The sequence below is a fragment of the Balaenoptera borealis genome (assembly GCF_965194805.1).
Source record: "Balaenoptera borealis genome assembly, chromosome: 16".
NCBI classification, from domain to species: Eukaryota; Metazoa; Chordata; class Mammalia; order Artiodactyla; family Balaenopteridae; genus Balaenoptera; species Balaenoptera borealis.
This window is the reverse complement of record NC_138872.1, coordinates 61,789,255-61,812,974: the sequence shown is the minus strand read 5'-3', so window position 1 is coordinate 61,812,974 and position 23,720 is coordinate 61,789,255. Positions and strand designations below refer to the sequence as shown.

The window sequence follows — 23,720 nt, the reverse complement described above, 5'->3', positions numbered from 1 at the left end:
ATTTGAAACAATATACAAATGCAAAGTTATTACCAGTATAACATTTTATGAATAGATCGCAAGGAGGCAGGCAATAGTTCCAGTTCCGTGCTCCCTCGTCATTCTCAGTACTGGTGTCAAGTGTTGCTGATGAAGGATTCTTTGCAGTGACAGTGGCTCTGGCAGCCATTCATTACGGCCCCGTTAAACCTATTAGACTCCAGCTGGGGGCAAGGGGCAAACCGTTCAAAAAACTTACTGCTCTTAAATTTCTTTTTCTTTTATATTTGGGATCAACATGGGGGATTTTTTTTTCTTCTTTATCTCCACTTACCTTACTTGCTAAGCTATCACATGTGAGGGCATCCTCATTTCCTGATTAATTTGTAATTGTGGCTGTAGAGCACAGTGAGTTAGAATGCAGACTCTGGACCCATGTTTCGTGAATCTGAAACCACTTACCGGCTGTGTTACTTTAGGCAGGTTGTTTAATGGCTCTGTCCCTCAATTTCGTCTGTAAAATGGGGATGATACTAAAATCTAACCTCAAAGAGACTGTTACAAGGATCACATAATATACGTAAGGCACTCAGAAGAGTGCCTGGCACACAGGAAGCACTATACAAATGTCAGCTGTTATTATAACCATACTTTTCTTACAATGTAGCAACCTCATCCCCTAATTATCCACGATATGCTAAAAAACAGATTTTCTTTCAAATGATTCCACAACTGTTTCAGCTAATACTGTTAAAAAACAGCTAGTTTGCTATGAAATGTTATAACTGCAAATTGAATCTGAGAAAAAAATATACTCCTGAAATGAAACCAGGGTTGTGAAGAAAACAGTAAGTCTTCCTAATCAGTAACTCAAATTAGTTTAACAGAAATTTGCCAGACTTACATTCAGTCTCTTGCTTTCTACATTTGCATAATTTTTCAAGTTATTCTATGTGACAGACACAAAATAATAATTAAACAATTCAGGTCCCTATTTCCACTTAAAGTACTGTGGTTTCTTAATTTTGCCTTAACATCTTCAGTGATATTTGAAGAGCTTGTACAACGTGACAACACAGGGAGGAGACACTGGACTAAAGTCTCTTCAAATGGGCGTTTATTCAAGCCCTCACGCTAACCCATTTTGTGATCATATTTTCTAACTGTAAAATTTCAAATAAGCTAATAACCTTTTTCTTTGAAAAGTGGTGACCTCTCCAAAACTATGTATACTCAGAATGTTATTACGAATTTTTGGACGCAGGGAGCATTTTATTAGCAATACTTACAAGTGTAACCTTCTTTCTCTTTACTTGACATCTGTAACCTACTGATCTCTGGTCCAGTCACACAGTCCTTTCACTGCCAGTTCGCCTGATTCATTCCTCTCTGGTTATTTTAAATAGTAGCGTTGCTTTTGTTCTTACAACATCACTCATGGAGGTCCTGGCAAAAGCACATTCCCTCGGTCTCACATTAAATTTTTCTCTAAGTCCAGGCTTAGTGCAAATGCTCTTTCAGCCATGCACCTCACATATATTTTGCTTTTCAAAACAAACACTTCTCAAATTCCCCAAGTTTTCTGGGAAAGTAAATATCTTAAGATTCTGAACGGCATAACTATCTGTGTAATATGGGAAGATCTAACATAATAAGTAGACAATCACCACTGAGAGTTTATAAAATTATGCCAGACCATAGATAAAATGACATCAAAACCTGGTATGGAAATTACTGTAGAGACTGAAACATAGGAGAAAGTCCGTACCCCCGGTTCTGCTGAGTGAAGTTTCCAGTAGGTGTCAGGCTTACCCGAGCCTTGACACTGAGCCCTTCGAGTGTAAAATCACTTGTATAAGCCGGGAATGGCAATGTGGTCCCCGATACCTGGCTACAATCCACTCTTTTTCTAGGCCAGGTTCTGATGCACTGGAGAAGAGGCAGTCACGGGAAGGAGGCCTGGAGCATAAAACTCACCTACTCAGAGCCTACCAGGCCCCCCTTGGCTACAACACTGTGCAGGAAAGGGTTAAGGGAGCAGGCCTGGGCTGCTCAACCCCTGCACATTCCCAAGAAAGGCCTGTCTCCTCAGCTTGTCTTCCCAGAAGCCCTTGGCCAGCTTCTGGGAGTTGAGGTCTGAGCTCTTGGAATACAACGCCTGATAAGAGGGTTTTTATATGCCTGGGACCACACGGCACCAGTGTGATCAGATGGTTTACGCCAACAGTGTGATTTCTAGTGAATACCTGTTTTTGCTCCAGGGAGCTGGAGTCTGTCACTTGAGTACTATGTCTATATGACTGACTCCCAATAAAAACGCTGAACCCCAAGTCTTGGGTAAGCTTTCCCGTGGACGACACTGAGCGTGTGCTGTCACACGCTGCCACTGGGAGAATTAAGCACGTTCCTGCGACTTCACGGGCAGAGGACACTCAGCAGTTTATGCTGGATTTTCCTGGACTTGGCCCCGTGTGTTCTTTCCCTTTGCTGATTTTACACTGTGTCCTTTTCCCTGTAATAAATCATAACTGTGAGAATACCAGTTTTTCTGACTCCTGTGGGTCCTTCTGGTGAATCACTGAGCCTGAGGGTGGTCTTGGGGACCCTCAACATGAACACCAACAACCTAATCTGAATATCTTAGCTTCATGGGCTCATTTGTGATTTAGAGACAGTTACTCTAATCAGAGAAGCCTTAGGCAAAGGATATTTTAAAAAGAGTGAAGGAGCAATTAGGAGGTACTGGCCCACATCCAGCAGCACCAATTCTTTGATGCCATTTCCTCGATATCTCTTAAATCTGTCCCCTTCCCTCCATCAACCTAATCCTGGCTGCCACCGGTTCTTATCAGACAATTGCAACAGCTTTCCTGACTCCTTCCCTGCTCCATCCATTCCTCAGTTTGATGCCAGAGAGAGCCTTTAAAAAATACTCTATGTCACTTTCCTAATTAGAACTCTTCAGTGCCGTCTTACTGGCTACAGAGTCAAGTTCTAAATCCTTAACAGGCCTTGCGCACCTCTGAGCTTTCACACACACCCTCGTTCAACAGGAACCCCGGCCTACCTTGTCCACTTAGCAACCAGCACACATGCTCCACGGGTCAGCTTAAAGGTCACTCCTTCAGTGACGCCGTCCCTGACATCCCACACTGGGTCAGATCTCTTTGACAGACTCTCGTAGGATACCCTTTTCTTTTACCTTTGCAGCCCGCCGCCCTCTGCCCATGTCTATTTATGATATTATTCATAATCATTCAATGTTTGTCTTTTCCACTAGGGGATAAGCTCTAGGAGGCAGGACAGAGCCTTTTTCTGCACCACTGTGACTCCAGCACTTTAACATTAGCACAGGGGTTGGCTCATAATAGATGCTCAAGAAATATCTGTTGACTGTTTGAGTCTTGGGAGATGAAGGTCTAGGAGACACAGAGAGGCGCTAAAGGCTCTAGACAAGAAGAGGTAGTCTGCATAATACCTGGTTTGTTATAACACTTTCTGGAATACTTTTTCAAAAAGCATATGTACACACATATAAACTATCCCACAGAGCACATTAATAGAAAATACATATCTATGAAATGCAAACAGATTCGGAGACATAGAGAACAGACTTCACAAAGGGGAGGGGGCTAGGGGAGGGAAGTTTGGGGAATTTGGGATTAGCAGATGCAAACTAGTATATATATAGGATGGATAAACAACAAAGTCCTACTGTATAGCACAGGGAACTATATTCAATATCCTGTGATAAACCATAATGGAAAAGAATATGAAAAAGAATGTACACATATGTATAACTGAATCACTTTGTGTACAGCAGAAATTAACACAACATTGTAAATCAACTATGCTTCAATCAAAATTGAAAATAAAAATATACATATTTTCATAAGCTGAAAGGACTGACCAATAATTGTAGGACCAATAGCTGTAAGAATCCATGGCTAAGGCATGCCACAATCACAGAGGATAGGAAGGGAAGGGAACTGCCCACGAACCGTGCTGAGTTTCTTCAAAGGGACTCAAGGACACTGATTCAATAAGCACTCCTGTTTCTGGGAACGCATGCCCTGGATGAACTGGGGTATCTGCACATTTTAAGCGTATACTGAGAGCCCACAGCCAGTGTTGAAGGATGGCTGTCCATTCTGAAATTCTGTCTAGGTCCTGGCTGGCTAACTGCCACTAAAAATGATTTCTGCCCTCTCGCTGTCACTGATATGTTGCCAATGTCTGAGCCTTGAAAGACTGGTCTGGCCCAGTCACTGCCAGGTCAGGCCATAGTCTCCTCCGGTCTAGCCTTTTCTCTGGCTCAGATCAAGGATGCCCTGTCCAGCCCCTGCCCTGGCTGCTGGGGCTCCTTAGAGAGCATCTGATCCATCTTCTCTCACCAAGCTGCCATTTCCTTGACGACATCCCTTGGGGGAGGCTATTAGATTTCTCAAATGCTTGCAGGAGTAAGAGGTAGCCATGTAGTTTGTGAATATCTCAATTAGAAACATTTTCCTTACCTTAAACCGAAACCTTTTTCTATTTGGATTTGGAACATTAAAGGCTACTCATTCTCAAAAAACACACATCTGTTCAGACCAATGTCACACCTTTAAAAAAATATTTTCCCAGAGTGATTCTATTGATCTGAACTGACCAGGTCATAAAAATATTTCCCAGTAAACAGTAAAGCAGTCACCCACCCATGGACAATGGAAATTTTACAAGGGAAAAAAAAAAATCATGATTCCAAGGGAAGGGAGAAATCTTGTACATGGGGGAGGGGGAGAGAGTGTTTCAGTTCTATTGCTGGTGTTTTATGTTATATTTCTTTATAAACATAAAAGCAGTTTTCTTCACATTTCTAATATTCTATTAAACCCCTGAAAAGCAACTGGAGATGGTGGAGAAGCAGGGGAAGAGAAAAGGAAATGTGTGTTGATGTATATAAACCCTGGAGTGAATCAGACTACAGGTGCATCTTGATGTGACCCTCCCCAGCAGCTTCCTCTCTCCATCTTTCCTGAGGGCTAGTAGATATTCCCCCACTCAGAGAAGCCTCTGGATCTTCAAAGGCCTTTGATTCCTTCATACTGATCTTCTACGTATTTACCTTATGAGTTTTTCAAAAGCTTCCTTTTCTTTCCGCAAAGCAGTGAGATAGCGTTGTTCCTCGGTTGAACCTCCGTATATAAGAAAGTAAACCCTGCAAGTTAACACAGAACTCTTTTAGGCTGCAAACACATAATTTTTAATCCCTGGAAGGAAGAGCATGGCATTTGAAATCAGCAACCTAGAGTGTTCAAATAATAAATATTTGACTGAGAAGAAAAGGTTCCATTAATCACACACTTACTAAAATTAAGCAGCCTAAACCCCACCTGTTAAAGGTCTCATTACCACATGGGTTATTTTTTTCTTCTTCTTTCATCAAAAGGAGGAACAGAGTTTAGGTAAACACTGAAATATAACAAAGAGGGATAGAATAATTCTTTCCTCATAACTATAAACAAATCAGAAAACACAATCTTAGCGGCTTCTCTTTTTTCAATTTTTTTCTTTGCATCTCTGCCAAACAATCGTTTAAAAAGTTGGATGGTGGTTATAAAGGCCAGCTTATGAAAGTTCATGTTAGTGAAAAATAAACAAATGAAATCTATATGACCTTTATCTTCACAAGTAATTTCTCAGTTCCTTTTTATTCATGTCTTAACAGAACCGAGTCATCACACATTTTATATAAACACACAGACAGAGAAGACATGGATTATATCAAGCTCCTCAAGAAATAATTTGACATATTCTTTTAGAAAAAGCCAGCTTTCCTATCTTGCTGGTTGCTAAGAAGCTGAATGAAGCACCTCCTCTGCCCCTTTTCTTCACCTTCTATCAGAGACATTTTCCCTTTTTAGCCCTCGATTTTTCTTTTGGTCTTCATTTTCCTAGTTTATATTTCTTTGAAGTGCGGGCAGGGAAAAAACCATTGGCCAATGAGTCCAGAGACCTGAGCTCTTCCACGAATGTATCATGTGGCCAAGGGCAAGTCATTCACCATTTCTGGGCCTCAGTTTCCCATTGATGGATCAAGTGGTTGAACTCTGAGGTCCCTTCTGGTTCTGACCTTTTGTTTCTAAATATCACACTATTCCATAGTCAGGCAACAGAGAACTTTTGTGCACACAAGCTATCTCCAATGTTGATCAACAGCAAAGTATGAAAAATTTATCAGCCTATAATTATTTTACCAGCTTTGTCTCATCTCTTCATCCTGCGTTATTTCTGGTCCACCTCCTCCGTTCACCTCTACTCTGAAAGGTTGCATTCGTTAAACTGGCTAGAAAGGTTTCTTTTGGCTCTGCTTTTGGTTCAGGCTGAGTTCAGGACATTAACTTTGCCGTTTATTTCCCTCAGATAATTGGAGAGCCAGAACACTATATTCTTTGGGAGGCATCATTTTCTCATCTGATATTTCTTGAAACTCAAGAAAACGTGGTACAATAATTCCCCAAATACTTTAGTTTTATGTGGCTGTAACTTAGAGTCACTTTTTCAGATTTACAAGAAAGATGTTTTAGAATTATGAAATTTAGCTGAGTCGTAATTACATTAACATTTGGTAGAAGTTAGGATATTGTAAATTTCCTAGGCTTGTTCAGAGACGGTGCCCCATAGGCTACAACCGATGCATAAAGAATATGGCACAGAACAGCAGAAGAGCAAGTAACAAGAAGGGGGTCATTCCCTAAGATTCCTGGATCCACTACAACATTCGACCTCCTTCCCATGCGTACTTTCCAGACTCGTACTTCCCAGACTGATCAGAATGCCAAGTATGGTTTCATAAACTCAACCAACATCATAACAATGTAACGTTAAAGATAAGAAAGCCCATGGGCAACTGGTCTATCTGTGCTAAATCCTAAAGAACTGTGAAATTGAAGCCCATGAGATCGCAGTTCATATTCCTTACAACTTGCCTCAGGGGTTTCCCGGGCCGACTTGCCCTGTAAATTTCAAGCTGACGCACGAAGGTCAGCTCTGCGTCGTACAGGACCACGTATCTTGGCTCCACCTCGTGGAGCACCCGTGTCAGAGCGTAGGGGTCGCTGCAGCCCAGGAGTGGGTGGATAATGGTGAGGGGGTCTTTCATGATTCCGTACGCGGCATCAGAGGACACGTTTAAGTCAAACTCCTCGTGCTTAATTTCTTCTAAGCAGCTTTCAGGGCTACTGCTTAGGTCTCTCGGACAGCCCTCCTCGACAGCCCCCTCCTCCTCCAGTTCTTCAGATTGTTCCATCATCTGAGTTAAAGTCAGCCTTGGTTTCTTCTTTTTGAGAGCCCTCTCTTTGGCAGAAGCCCTGTCTTTGTTTCGGAGGCCTTTGGGCCTTTTGTTGGATTTCATAATTCTCTTTGAGCCATCCTCCTTCCTAAACCTCATCCACACGTCTTCGGCTTTGCTGTCCTTCTCAAAGGTTTTCCTGTAGAGCCTCAACAAGAAGGTCTCTGCTCCGACAGCGATGTACTCCCGCAGCTGGGAACAGGTCCTGTCATCACTTGCGCAAATGAGAACGTGTCCTAAAATTAGAAACAGCGTTATGTCCTGATTACCTCACTTGTCGCCTTACCCCACGCACCCCCTCGTCCCTTCCCCCACAGAGACACAGCTCACCACTTGGCGCTAAAGATACTTCACAAGTTGTTTAAAAAGGGTCTCGGATGCTTATCAAAGGCTTTCACCTCTCTGGCAGGATTACTTAAATCTTCTGGATAAAGGTGAAGCCAGAAATATTTAGTGTCTTACGGAAGTATAGCTGTGGTATAATGGAGGCTTTAAAGAAGCTCTTTTTAATTAATAATTTTCCAGAGGATCTGGAAATACCAAAATAAATTCCAAATGGATTATACAGTCAAATGTTAAATGATACATCATGAAAAAAAAGATGACTATTTTCCATCTCCCCATATGAGGATGATTTTCCAGGCTTACAAGCAATGGAAGAAACCTCAGAAAAGACTGATATCTGTGAGAAGATATCAATTGATCAATCAATTGACTGACTCTATGAGAATAAAAAACTGCATTAAAAAAGCTAAAGACAGGCTGCTCCCAAGCCTTTTGAGATGGACCACATTTTGTCTATGGAATGTGCATCTCTAAATAAATCCACTTCTTGCCTAAAAAAAAAAAAGAAGCTAAACACAAAAAATCAACTTTATGCAACTATGATAAATGTTAATATCTTTAATATATAAAAAGCTGATACAAACTGAGGACACACTCTAAACCAGCAAAGCAAACTAAGACAATTCACAAAAGAAGAAATGCATCTGAGAAAAAACTGAGCTCCCCAAGCATCAAAATTTGAAACAAGATAACATTTTTCTCTGAGCAAATGAATAAAATTGTTATACACATGTAATATATGTAGATACACACACAAATATATACAGAATCGCCAGTCATTGCTAGCTAGGTGAAAAAAGATAAGCTCTTATACTTCCAAAAGAAATGAAAATTGATAAAAACTTTCTATAAATCAATGGGGTAATATGACTTGAGAACTCTAAAAATGTCAGTATCATTTGGCTCATTAATTCTATATCCAGAAATTATATCTACACTATAACTTTAACAATGTGAAACAGAAAATACACAAAAGAAAACCAGGAAGGAAATATGCCAATGTTAACAGTGGCTGCTAGATGTAATTTTTTCCCCTTCTTTATTCTCTATGCTTTTTTTCTAAGTGCACATGTATGACTTTGGGTCTTAAATCACAGCACCATAAGTTCTGGGATAATATCACAGCACAATTACTCATATAAGGATTATGTGCTTGCCTTTATTGCTTTAAAGGGGTTCAAAGTCTCAATATTTATTTATTTATTTATTTATGGCTGTGTTGGGTCTTCGTTTCTGTGCGAGGGCTTTCTCTAGTTGCGGCAAGTGGGGGCCACTCTTCATCGCGGCGCGCGGGCCTCTCACTATCGCGGCCTCTCGTGTTGCGGAGCACAGGCTCCAGACGCGCAGGCTCAGTAGTTGTGGCTCACGGGCTCAGTTGCTCCGCGGCATGTGGGATCTTCCCAGACCAGGGCTTGAACCCGTGTCCCCTGCATTAGCAGGCAGATTCTCAACCACTGCGCCACCAGGGAAGCCTGATTTTTTTTTTTTTTTTTTTAACATCTTCACTGGAGCACAATTGCCCCACAATGGTGTGTCAGTTTCTGCTCCACAGTAAAGTGAATCAGCCACACACACACACACATCCCCACATTCCCTCCCTCCTGCACCTCCTCCCCACCCTCCCCATCCCACCCCTCCCTCCAGGTGGTCACAAAGCACTGAGCCGATTCCCCGCATTGTGCGGCCACCTCCCACCAGCTATCCATCCTACACTTGGTAGTGTGTACACATGTCAGTGCCACTCTCTCACCTCGTCCCAGCCCACCCCTCTCCCTCCCCACGTCCCCAAGTCCACTCTCCACGCCTGCGTCTCCACTCCTGTCCTGCCCCTAGCTTCCTCAGAGCCGCCCCTTTTTCTTTCTTTTTTCTATGTCACACACACATGCGCCAGCGCACGGCACCTGCTCCTCTCCCTCCGACCCACTTCACCCGCACGACAGACCCCAGGGCCGTCCACCCACCACAAACAGCTCAACTGCGTCTCCTCCCGTGGCTGAGTGACACTCCACTGTGTATATGTGCCACATACTCCCCTCAACAGATACTTTTTAAAATTTAGTTTTATTTTCTATCTGGTTTTATTTTTAAAACTTAATTCAGGTTCAGTCTACAGTTCAGGTTCAGTCTACTAGTATACTTGTGTTTGAAGAGAGTAGCCCTAAAACTTGAAATTTTTTTAGCACTAGGTCAATGTCATTCCATAATACAGTTGAGGCTTCTTTGAAAAGACACTTGCTAAGAACCTAAAACTTAAGCCCATTAGCTTTCTCCTGGAGGATTCCAGATTTAAAGCCTGGTAAATATGTATGTAGAGATTTTGCTGCATCTTTTTTTTTTTTAATTGAAGTATAGTTGATTTACAATGTTGTGTGAATTTCTGCTGTACAGCAAAGTGATTCAGTTGTACACACACACACACACATTCTTTTTTATATTGTTTTCCATTACGGTTTATCACAGGATATTGAACATAGTTCCCTGTGCTATACAGTAGGACCTTGTTGTTTTTATCCATTCTATATATAATAGTTGATTAGTTGCACATTTAAATAGAAGTCCTGAGAACCCAACCAGTGAAACAACCTGCTTTCATGAATATACAATGATTCAACCTGGAGAAAATCACATCAAATGAACAGACAGGCGCTTGTCACTAAGACTTCAGTGTTCATGTGGCACTTACTCTTCTACATTTGATAAAGAAGATAACAGTATAAATTATTTGCAAAGAGTTAATCAAAAAGACTCATTTGCTAGATTCTGAACGCAAATATCATCATCTCCTTTTTTCCTACCTGGACCACCAAGGGCTTCACTCTCCGTATTCTCTGCCTCAATTTCTTTCAATACTTCCGAGAGTGCTTCCCATTTTGGGTTGCTTTCTAGGACCAGTTCCTTTCTTGTTTCTGTATAGAAATAAAAGACAACCTCATTCTATGTGATAATATTTATCCATAAAGTATTCCAAAGGCTTTTAAAACAACAGATAACACAGGCATCATTCCATAAACCCACTCCTTTGAGCTTCCTTCATAATACTCTATAGATAGAATCTGCTTCTTTGAGAAAGGTCTCCTTATGGTCTAAATGAAGACACTTCAAACCAACATTAACACAGGTTCCATAATGCCTTGAGAGAAAGTGATATGCGTTGTCACTAGTAAGAGATGATTATGTGTTAGTTGTCAACTGTGACATTATATATAAACTGCTACACAAAATAAAGGACTTGGTATTTCTTATTTCTAAAATAACAGTATTTATTATTTCTAAAATACCCAAGATTTTCACAATCCTGAACATGGGATATAAGCAGACAACAATAAAACTTTTATTTCTGTAAGTACTCAAACATATTACTAATGTATTTAATTAAGTTTTGAAATAGACCTTTGAAGTAGGCAGAAAGTAAACATTAACCCTATCCCATGCTTTAAAAAACCAACGAGGGGCTTCCCTGGTGGCGCAGTGGTTGAGAATCTGCCTGCTAGTGCAGGGGACACGGGTTCGAGCCCTGGTCTGGGAAGATCCCACATGCCGCGGAGCAACTAGGCCCGTGAGCCACAATTACTGAGCCTGCGCGTCTGGAGCCTGTGCTCCGCAACAAGAGAGGCCACGATAGTGAGAGGCCCGCGCACTGCGATGAAGAGTGGCCCCCGCTCGCCGCAACTAGAGAAAGCCCTCGCACAGAAACGAAGACCCAACACAGCCAAAAAAAAAAAAAAAACAAAAAACCAACGATATTTATTATACCTACTAGATGAGTGTGAAATAAAATCCATTATTTGCCTCATTCTAGTATTTATGTCCCCTAAAAGCTAAAACGGATGTTAAAACGTCCCACTAAGACTTCAAGTCCCCAAATAGTAATTATTCCGAAGTTAAAAAAAAAACCTATAATTCCTACGTAGTAGTAAGAATACTCTTTTTTGCATTACGTCTTAGTTGCAGCGTGCGGGATCTTTCGTTGCAGCGTGCGGGATCTTTCGTTGCAGCACGCGGGCTCTTCATTGTGGTGTGCGGGCTTCTCTCTAGTTGTGGCATGGTGGTTTTCTCTTCTCTCGTTGTGGCACAAGGGCTCCAGAGCGCATGGGCTCTGTAGTTGGCGGCACACAGGCTCACTAGTTGAGGCGTGCGAGCTCAGTTGTGGCATGCAGGCTTAGTTGCCCCGTGGCATGTGGGAATCTTAGTTCCCTGACCAGGGATTGAACCCGCATCCCCTGCATTGGAAGGCGGATTCTTTACCACTGGACCACCAGGGAAGTCCTAGCAAGAATACTCTTGATTGATATTTGGCATTTGTTATTTGGAATCCCCTGGCAATGAATCCATACCAAATACTTTTACCATACATTATATATGTTACATATAACATATAATTAACATGCAGTCACACATTTTTCACACAGCCGAAGGAGATTTAAAGTTATACTGTAGTAACTTGATAAGCATTTCCACACCAAATACTTAAATAAAAGATACGTTTGAAGACTTAAGCATACAAGATACCTTGCTCTTCTTTAATCTCCAGTTTTTCAGGCAGTTTGCCTTTTTTACTCATTTTGGCATCTGGAACATGATAAACCCTTGCTCGAGCATTTACAAACATTGAGGTGCTGGAGTCAAGAAACAGCCAACCTAATAAGGAAAGTTTAAAAAAAAAGCCTTCAATTTATAGTTTACTTCAGAGAATCTCTGAAGGTCACATGATCTGTTTATCAACCGGTCACCAGCTTATTCATCTCCCAACCACACCTTCTCCCTTGTTATGGCCTCTGTCACTGTTTGGCTAGACCGTGGTTTTCAAAGTACAGCCTATAGACCCCTGGGGGCCCCCAAGATGTTTTTAGGGGGGAAGGGGTCTGTGACCTCAAAACTACTCTCATAATAATACTAACTCATTATTTGACTTTTTTCCACTGTGTTGACATTTCCAATGATGGTGCAAAAGCATCGGCGGGTATCGCTGCTGGTGCCCAAGCACAGATGAAGGCAGTGGAACCAAAGCATACTAGCAGTCAGTATGTTCCTCAATGCTATGCATTTGTAGTTTATTACTCAAGAATATTCCTGGTGAAGCAGTTAAGAAATATTATTTGTATTAAATCTTGGCCCCAGGGCCCCTGGACCACACTTTAGAAAACACTGGTTTACCCAGACAGTGAGAAAGATCACAGTAGTGGGGGAAGGATGTGACTGGTAGAAAAACAAGACGGTGGACAGCCGTGTATGTATGTTTCCCTACAAACATCTTCTTCTCATTCTTCAGCACTTCAGCTGATGAAACTCCATATTCCCTTCCTGTTTCTTCGGGGAATATTAATTTTAAGTTCATAACAACTAAACTTCCAGAACACAACCTATTTCTAAGTTGGGGACTGCCTGTGATATACACAGTCTTTTCTAGAAATAAAATTGCTTGGAATGGATATGAATATTTATTATTATACAGAACAGAAGTAAGTGGAAACATTAGCTATCAATAAAACCTACATCCTTGTGCTATGAACATAAAAGGTAATTTGAAATCTTAGTATACCATGTAGCTGAATATAGCACTCCCCACACCTGATTCCCCCCAAAAACCCAGTACTTCATTCAAATGAGCTCTTAGGATAATATTAGTATTTTTATCTCCCACCTGAATTCTGACCAAATGCCTTCTCTGTTGCTCTGAGAGATTCCAGAAGATTAAGAAATGTGATGCAATCATACTGAGAAAGATATTGCAGCAAAGTTCGTAATATCTTCAAATCCTGAACCAAGGATTTAGTCTTGGCTCCAAGCTGGTGCCACAAAGGATCCAGATAATGGCGGATTGTCTAAAACAAGAAAAAAATTAGGACTGCTAAAAGATGTTCAATATAGCTATAATACAAATTATACTTTCAACAAACATTATCCCTTGTATACATAAAAATGGTTAAAATGGTAAACTTTGTTATGTATATTTTGCCACAATAATAAAACATGATCTCCTGAGGAAGTGGATAGAAAATTTAAGTTCATAAGATTCTAATAATAATGTTTAATTTTTCAAATATAGAGCAGAGTGTCATCACTAGAATCTTTATGATCAGATAGACTCAATTCATAGTTACCCATATTTACATTATTAGGAGAAAAAAGGCCTGATAAACATCAGATGATCAATTATTTGCTTTTATGAAGAATGAAAGCATGTAGCTCAGATACATTCAATTTCTGCCAAGTTTGGTCGAGACCCCATCCTGGGTGGATAGAGATGTGAGATCCAGCTGCACGAGGAAGCAGAGCACATAAACTAGGGAAACTACATGGAATCAAATTAAATAACAGTGGACCTTAGTCTGTTGGTATAATAAAATATTTAGTTTTTTTCTTTAAGTGTGATTCATGTATAGGAAAATATTTGTTAAATTAACAACTAACTAAATTTGAATACTTTTTAAGATCCTGAAGTTGCCTAAAACACAGAACAGCTTTATGTATATACTATGTAGGTATCTACATATCCACAGCTATACATATGCACGTTTCCTTCACAAGCTGATTCTGTAACTAAAAGGGATAATGTAGCATGATTCAGAAGCGGTTTTACTACATAGCATCTTGTCTAACATGTTTAATACTGAGCAGGAGTAATATATATTTGGATGACCAAATAATCTATTGTCCAAACTGGAACTCTTGTGAAAATGAAATGATACTATTAATAATTACTCCAGGATAACAGGCAGATACTGGGACTGTCCTAGATAAACTGGGACATATAACTCTTTTGTATATCATCTTTTGTATATCATCTTTTGTAAAAATCATCTACATGCTTCTTTTGTAAAATCATCTACAAATTTTCTAACAAGTGCAAATTATGTCTATATTTTGTTTTGGTTACTAAAAGAACACCTAAAACAATACTTTGACTTTCACTGGGCAGGTGATGATAAACAGAAATTTAGTGCAAAACATATCTGGTTATATTTTGGTTTTCTAGGGACATATACATTCTACCAAAAGAATGTCAGAGTTTTTTTTTTTTTGGTATACAATGCACTAAATTATAATAACTTTACTTTAAAAACAGAGGCACACAACACATGGAATTACTTTTATGTATCATTATTTCATAGTAAAATGACTTTGGCAGAATCAGAAAAATGAGGACTTAAATTTTCTTTTTTTAAAAATCAATATGCATTACTTCCAGTGACAAAGAGGTTGATTCAGAGTTTGAAAGAAAAGAACTTGTTCTATCAAAATATGAAAAAAAAGCTGCCTGGAATTTTTAAAAAGTCAGCATTTTCTGTAGGTACAATTCAATCTTAGACATTTACATATCGGAATTAATATTGATCTATGATGAAAAAATTAGTTAGATAAAAATTCCTTGCACTAAAGTCTTACCATTTTCTCAATTCAGAATGTAATTTTAAGACAGAGCAAGTTTCACATTCCTCAGTAATCAAAACTCATCCAAATTATTTTTATTCCAAATAAGAGATCATAAATTTTGAAGGATTCTTATGTAAACTTTTCTACCTGCAGCTATCCAAATGGTGCTATTTCAGAGCAAAATGTTATTCAGCGTTCTCTTACATACACTTAAAATAAGAGATAATCACCATATAACTGCAAAAATTTGTGCTTATATGCCAATCAACGTATTCTACTACAAATTACTTTCCAGTAAACCAAAGAAACTACTTTAAATCACCTCCAATTTAATTTAAAAATAACAGCAAATTCCTATTAAGAACATTGTAAATATTAAAATAACTTGCATTCTTAAAAATTACAACATAACAAACGGTGCTTAAAAAGGAAAAGAAATAGAGTACCTTGTCAAAAGGTTTTCCAATAGCATTTTCTAAAGATAAATCTTCAACTTCAAGCGACGGGTTATGGCATTTTAGTTCCTTTAGACATGCATTTAGAATGTCCAGAATAGCAGTCTGTATAGCAAGCATGGCAGGTGTCATAGAAACATGAATTTCTACGACTTCGGGTTTATGCTGTTCTAAAAATGAGTTTACTGCTACATGGAACCTAAAGAGACAAACATTTTTCAAATTTTTTCTAGAGTTGCAAGAGCTATGTGTTTCTGGTCTCAGTTTAATACTCTAATAGCTTTTTGTAACTGCAATTAAGAAACAAAACGGAAAGCCAAATGACAGTGTTTTCAGGAATACTTTCAACCTCTATGAATGGAAGTATTACTCAAATAAGGCAGGGATCAGCAAATTATGGTCTGCGCTAAACCCAGTGCCTGTTTTTACAAATAGTCTTATTGGCACGCAGCCACGCCCACTGTTTATGTATTGTCTATGCCTGCTTTCACACTGTCACAGCAGAGTTGAATAATTGTGACAGGTGCATGGCCAGCAAAGCCTAAAATATTTACTCTCTGGCCCTTTACAGGAAAAGTGTGTCAATCCCTGAAGTAAGGTATAATCAGAAAAGGAAAAAGACTGCAATAACTACTCTCAAATACCATACAGTATAACCAAAATACATATTAGCATAGGTTGCAAAATGCTTTGAAAATTGATACCTTATGTTTTTCCTAGAAATTTACATAAATTTTTCAAAATCTTGGTGCTTTATTTCCCTCAAAGTGGAAGTTGGAATCTTAGCCAGTAAATCTGCAGTTCACCTAAAGCTGTTGTGTATATGAGCCTCTAGATCCCTGGGTGGTTTCACTAAATGTACAAGAAAGTGATAGCCCTGGGCTACCAGAAAAATAACTATCAAATCTCTCTCTCCTGTTAAAAGAATCACAAATGTGGTGACCATTTATTTATATTTGGATGCACTTGTTATGAACCTGGCTAGCGTGTATCAAGTGCAATGACAGTAAATTTTACATTACAGGGCAAAATTAAATTCTGGCAGGTTCTCTCGCAGAAACTGGTCACATAATGCTATTTACCTTGGCCACAGATACAGCTTCCTTACGAAAAGATTTCTCATCACTCTCTCCACATGACAAAAGCCGGTGTCAAAGGCAATAGCGTTGTCTGTGAAAGCTTTAATAAAACCACGTTTGTTTTTCTGTCGGAAGAGGCGCAAGATGAATGCTTCTTGACAAGACTCGATTATTCTGTGAGCTCTATACACCAAGATGCCTGGGCAGGGTGGAGGGGGGAATCATAATTTAAAGTACAGAAAAGACGTGTCATTTTCATGCTCGCTTTCATTGATTCATCACAGTTTTCTTGAATGCCTACTTGAGCATGGGCAAGCTCTGTTCGAGGTTGGGGATACAGCCATGAACAAAACACGTAAAGCTGTCCTGTGGCATTTACAATAAACAATACAAATAAGTTAAATATTTAGTAGGTTAGAAGGGATAAGTGCTGAGGAGAAAAAACGGATCAGAGGAAGAAGAGAGAGAGTATGCGAGGGGTGGTAGTTTGCAATTCTCTTATTTAATCTTTTTAAAAATTGAAGTACAGTTGACGTACAATATAAGTTACAGATGTACGATATAGTGATTCACAATTTTTAAAGGTTATACTTCATTTATAGTTATTATAAAATATTGGCTATACTCCCCGTGTTGTACAATATAGCCTTGTGGCTTATAATAGTTTGTACCTCTTACTCCCCTACCCCTATCTGGCCCCTCCCCTTCCCTCTCCCCACTGGTAACCACTCACTTGTTCTCTGTATCTGTGGGTCTGCTTCTTTTTTGTTATATTCACTAGTTTGTTGTATTTTTTAGGGTTTGCAATTTTAGATAGGGTGACCTCACTGAGGTCTTAAGTGAGTAAAGCCTGGATGGAGACGAGGAGGTGAGCCTTGTGACCATGTGGGCCAAGGGAGTTCCGGGCAAGGGAATGATAAGAGCAAAGGCCCTGGGGTGGGGCATGTCTGGCCTGGTGGAGGAAGAATTTCTGAAAGCAAAGCAGGTCACTCATTCTTTTATGTATGAGTCAGATGTGAACTATGCAAAATAGCTGCCTTTCAGAAGTTTGGGCAACATCTCCATCACTTATTAGAAGAATTCAACTTTCAGAATCAGAGTATACTCAATTGAAAGGTAAATTAGTCCATCTGAAATAAAAATCTTTAACGAATATGCTTAAACATCTGTTTTGTGGGGTGGGTGTGATAATGACAACTCTGAATCTCAAAAACAAGGACAACCATATGTGTTTCCTTAATTATAAAATTAGAGTACTGGACCAGATGATCTCTCATACGTATGTATGATACACACATGCCATTGTGGTGCAGTGGGATTCATGGAAAATTAGGGAGAGACATGAGATGACATAAGAGTGCATAGATGTCATTTCTGGATCAAAAACTCAATTATTCTATGACAATTCTCAGTCTTTTAGACCTAAACCAAGCCAGTTACCATATATATTTGCTATAAATGCACTCACATGTTTTTGCTCCCACTCTCATCGCTCCTAGGATCTGGAAGATGACACCAATAGTAACCCAAGACTCCTAGTAGTTCAATAGACTCAATTCAGATTCTACTATTTCGGTGTTTAAATTTTAGATTGAGGTGGATGGAGCTAAAATTTATTCTAGCTAAGCAAATTGTTTTTCAAATATGGTAAAAATTAACAGTGCTATTTAGGACTTTGTAGACAAAAGATTTTCAGTAACACCAGTATGTGTACATAACTAATTTACTGCTCATAAAATATTCCGTACCTAGCAGGTAGGTTTTTCCAAGTACTCTATTGGGCCAGAGTTGTTGTCCTGGACTGAAATATGACATAAAGTTAGAAATAATAAAAATGGACTTCAAAAGAAAAGGTGAATCTCAAGTTAAGAAAATGGTGTGCTCCAAAAGGTTGTCATTTCTTTTGGAATCTAGAAGGAGGAGGAGAAGAGAACTAATATTCTATCCCGGGCACTGGGGTTAGGTACTTCTATAGATTTTTATTTCATTGAATCCTCACAATAACTCTATGGGGTAGGTATTACTATGAGACCAGGAAAGGGAAGCAACTTGACCAAGGTCACTTCGCAAGTAAATGGCAGACCAAAGGTTCCAAATCATGAGTGCCTGAGAACAAAGCCATATCCTTCCTGTTAAATGACATCATCCGAGGACCACACCGCCCCCTTTAAAAAAATACAAGCAGGTTAGGTTTCTGGGGCAATTCTAGTCCCACATTTTTATGCTCCCACAACACTCTGTATCTCATGCTGCACTGTAATTACTTCTTTACACCTGTCTCCTCCACTAAATTGCTTGAGGACCAGAACATCATAAGTAGTAATCAGAGAATGCTTACTATGTGCCATGCGTGATGCTAAGAATTTTACATACATTATCTCAGTTCATCCTCACAATAATCCTAGGAGGAAGGTACTATTACGTCTGCAATTTACAGATGCGAAAACCGAGTCATACAGAAATGAAGAAACTTGCCCAAGGTCACACAGCTGGCAGCTGGTGAAGGTGAGCTCAGACCCAGAAGCCACCTAACTCAGGAGCGCACCCTACCGTCCTGTCGTCTTTCTGTCTTCAGCACCGACCTCATTCCTGCCAAATAAGGGACGGTTACTCAACGCAACGTTTACTAACATTTAATGTTAATAATGTTGAATGAATATAAAGCTGAATTACAGCACCGGGTACACAAATCTAACATGTAACCTTTTTTTTTAAAGTTTCCCACGGAAAGTGTGTTCTGAGTTCTATTTAGAGATGTCAGGATCTGTTTTAACAATGAAAGCATTCTCCTGCCCCATTCTTTTGAAAGTACAATCTGGGGAGATATTTTCACAGTTCTCCCACTATTGAGGAGTTGTGTTGGCAGGGACGCCTAGGGTGGGGTATGGTGGTGACATTGGGTAGTGACAGGGGAACAAGTTAGGGCTGGTACATTCAAGATTTTCTAGGGGGTTCCATGCTTCTGGGACACTCTGGTCCGTAAGAGCTATGGTGAAAGTTCCTCCAGGGGCTGGGGGGTTGAGGGGGTACAGGATGATCCCAGGGGGTGTGGCATTTGAAGGAATTCATTTCTGCCACTCATTTGCATTCCATTCAGCCAAGCAGCAGTAACAGCTCCAGCTTCATTACTGGCTGGGACTTGATCAGAAACAGGAATGGCATTTTGCACTTTTTAATTAGGAACTACCTATAAACTATACTTTGGATATTTCTTTGATTCAGATTGCTCTCTGCCTAATTAGGTTGAAGTGTTACTGGGAGACACAGAGTAATACTGACATCTAGTGGTCATTTCAATACATTTTTTTTTCGTTTTATCAACTGAAAAAATAAGGAAACATAAAGCTAAATTTATAAGAAAGCAGCAAACAGTAAAAGACTTTACAATGTATCAAGATTTCTAGTTATAAAGAGCCAATTTTTTGCTATTATTTATGATTTACTATGTACCAGGCAGTATACTAAGCAATTATTTATTTTACCTCATTTAATCCTTGATAACTTTACAAGGCACTATTTTCTCAATTTAAGCAATGAGAAAACTGAGGCTTGTGAAAATTAAGTACAGTAACTTGCTTGTAAGCAGTGGCATTACCCTTCAAAGTCAAGTGAGTCTGACCTCAGCTGTACAGCCCTGCCAGAGCTTATAACAATGATAAATACAAAAGTATAACAAAACTTTCCAATAATCAGTTCACGATGAACCATATAAAACATTCATTCATACATTTATGCATTAAATATTTCTTGAGGGTCTTCTAGGTTCAGGGCAACGTGAAAGATATGGTAGGAAGGACAATTATGAATTCCAGAACCTCTCTGCCCTTCGAAAGTTCATTAAAAATTGTTGTAAATACATGCATCACTCACCCAATATGTATGTGTTTGGTGCCTACTATGTACCAGTTACTTGTCCTGGGATGAACAAGTTGTTCCTTACTCTTAGGAAGCTTGTCATCTCATGAGCGAGACAGACAAATAAATAGGCAAATACAGTGTGGTGTTCTGAAGTGCTCTCACTGGGGAGAAGCATGGGGAAATCAGAAAAGGTTTCCAAAAGGACAAATAATAATGAAAAATGACTCCTTTTCTATATTAATTCTGGCTAAAATTAAATCATTCTTCTCAAAATAATTAAGCAACTAATTGGTTTAATTTCAATCATGGGAGAGAGGTGGGATCAAGATGGTGGAGTAGGAAGACCCTGAGCTCACCACTCCCCATGAACAGATCAAAACTACAACCACATGCAGAGCAACTCTCTGAGAACGACCTGAAGACTAGTAGAACGGCTCTTTTACAACCAAGGCTGTGAAGAAAGAACCCCATGGAGTCTGGTAGGAGGGGAGGAAAAGAGATCTAGTTGGACCCACGCCCCTGGTGGGTGACCCAGTAAAGGACGGGGATGTCACAAGCTCAGGGATCCTCCCTAAAGAGTGAGGGGTTTGAGGCCCACATCAATACCCTAGCCTGGGGTCCAGCACTGGGAAGACAGGCCGCCCTGGCTGGTTTGGAAACCAGTGGGGCTAACCAGTGGGCTGTAGGAAACCAAGACTCCACTCTTGAAGAGAGTGAGTAAGCACAGACTTGTTTGCTCCCAGTCTCAGCAGAGGCAGCAGATTGAAAACTGCCTGGTGCTCTGGCGGCCCTGTCTGACCACCCCAGCCTACACCAAGCTCTTAATCCAGCCCCTCCTGCTCCAGCCCTATCCCCCACCAAGGTGGCTCTGCCAGTGGACCCTGGGAGAAGACGCGGCCTGTGCCCTCTTCATATTCAGCTCTCTCACCAAAACCACTGGGCACACGCAGACTGCACAGGGACACTCCCACACAGGGACATGGATTCAAGACTGGGATAGGTAACTGTTTTGCCTAACTTCATAGGGACAAACAGAGAAAGTCAAATAAAATGAGAAGACAGAAGAATATGTTCCAAACAAAAGAACAAGATAAAGTCCTGAGAAAAAACTCTAATGAACAGAGATAAGTAATTTACATGATAAAGAGTTTAAAGCAAGAGTCATAAAAATGCTCACTGAACTTGGGAAAAGAATAGAGGAATATAGTGAGAGCTTCAACAAAGAACTAGAAAAATATTTTAAAAAACCAATCAGAACTGAAGAATACAATAACTAAAATGAAAAATACCCTAGAAAGACTTAAGTCCTTACTTAAGTAAATTTAAGAAGACTGCAATTATATCAAGGATATTTTCCAACCACAACAGTATGAAATTACAAATCAATTTTGGGAAGAAAAATGGAAAAATACAAACACATGAAGACTAAATAAGATGCTACTAAAAAGCCAATGGGTCAACAAAGAAATCAAATAGGAAATTAAAAAATACCTTGAGAGGAATGAAAACAGAAACATAACTTTCCAGAATCTATCTGATGCAGTAAAAGCAGTTCTAAGAGGGAAGTTTATAGTGATACAGGCCTACCTCAAGGAACAAGAAAAAACTCAAATAAACAACCTAATTTTCTATTTAAAGGAATTGATCCTTTAGCCAGACTCATCAAGAAAAAAAGAGGAAGGGCCCAAATAAATAAATCAGAATTGAAAGAAACAAACTTACAACTGATATCACAGAAATACAAATAATCATAAGAGAATATACTAAGAGTTATATGCCAACAAATTGGACAACCTATAAGAAATGGATAAACCCCTATAAACACACAATCTTCTAATACTGAATCAGGAAGAAATAAATATTTAAAGAAACCAATTACTAGTAATAAATTGAATCACTACCAAAAAATCCCAACAAAGAAAAGTCTAGGACCAGATGACTTCACAGGAGAATTCCACCAAACATTTTAGGAGAGTTAATACCTATCCTTCTCAAACTATCCAAAAAATTGAAGAGGATAGAACACTTCCCAACTCATTCTATGAGCCCAGCATTATCCTGATACCAAAACCAGACAAAGATACTACAAAAAAAAGAAAATTAAGGGCCAATATCCCTGATGAACATAGATGTAAAATCCTCAATAAAATATTAGCAAACTGAATTCAACAACATATAAAAAGGATCATACATCATGACCAAGTGGGATTTATTTCAGGGATGCAAGGATAGTTCAATATTGAACCTTGATTTGTGGATATTGAACCATTAACAAAATGAAGGATATGAATCACATAATCATTTCAACAGATACAGAAAAAGCATTTGACAAAATTCAAAATCCATTCATGATAAAAACTCTCAACAAAGTTGGTATAGAGGGAACATATCTCAACATAATAAAAGCCATTTATAACAAACCCACAGCTAATGTTATACTCAATGGTGAAAGCTAAAATCTTTTCCTCTAAGATCAGGGACACGACAAGGATGTCCACTCTCACCACTTCTATTTAACATAATATTGAAAGGCCTAGCCTCAGCAATCAGACAAGAAGAAGAAATAAAAGGTATCCAAACTGGAAGTGAAGAAGTAACACTCACTATCTGCAGATGACATACTATATATAGAAAACCCTTAAGACTCCACCAAAAAACGATTAGAATATATAAATTCAGTAAATTCAGTGAAGTTGTAGAATATAAGATTAATATAGAAATCTGTTGTATTTCTATACACTAAGAATGAGGTATCAGAAACAGAAATCAAGAAACAATCCCATTTACAACTGAATGAAAAAGAATAAAATACCTAAGAATAAATTTAGGTATTAAATTAAGTAAATTAAATTATTTATAAATTTAATATGGAGGTGAAAGATCTGTACTCTGAAAACTATAAGACATTGATCAAAGAAATTGAAGACAATACAAATAAATGGAAATATATCCTTTGTTCATGAATTGGAAGAATATTGTTAAAATGTCCATATTACCCAAAGCAATCTACAGATTTAATGCAATCCTCATCAAAATACCTATGACATTTTTCATAGAACTAGAACAAATAATCCTAAATTTTGATTGGAATCACAAAAGACTCTAAATAGCCAAAGCAATCTTGAGAAAAAAGGACAACACTGAAGGTATCATGTTCCCTGACTTGAGACTATACTACAAAGTTACAGTAATCAAAACAGCATGTACTGTCCCAAAACCAGACACAGAGATCAATGCAACAAAATAGAAAGCTCCCAAATAAACTCATGCACATGATCAATTAATCTACGGCAGAGT

General features: G+C 39.1%; 1 protein-coding gene across 1 annotated transcript in view; it reads right to left on the bottom strand.

Annotated features, from left to right (window-relative positions):
- ERCC4 (ERCC excision repair 4, endonuclease catalytic subunit) overlaps window positions 1-23,720 on the bottom strand; it is a 50,780-nt gene that overhangs the window by 8,108 nt on the left and 18,952 nt on the right. Inside the window, exons 3-9 of the mRNA XM_082359258.1 lie at window positions 16,569-16,764; window positions 15,478-15,685; window positions 13,299-13,479; window positions 12,167-12,295; window positions 10,453-10,563; window positions 6,951-7,548; window positions 5,087-5,179 (exon numbers count right to left, since the gene is read on the bottom strand). Of these exons, the coding sequence (XP_082215384.1) occupies window positions 5,087-5,179; window positions 6,951-7,548; window positions 10,453-10,563; window positions 12,167-12,295; window positions 13,299-13,479; window positions 15,478-15,685; window positions 16,569-16,764 (1,516 nt within the window). The remainder of the gene's footprint in view (window positions 1-5,086; window positions 5,180-6,950; window positions 7,549-10,452; window positions 10,564-12,166; window positions 12,296-13,298; window positions 13,480-15,477; window positions 15,686-16,568; window positions 16,765-23,720) is intronic.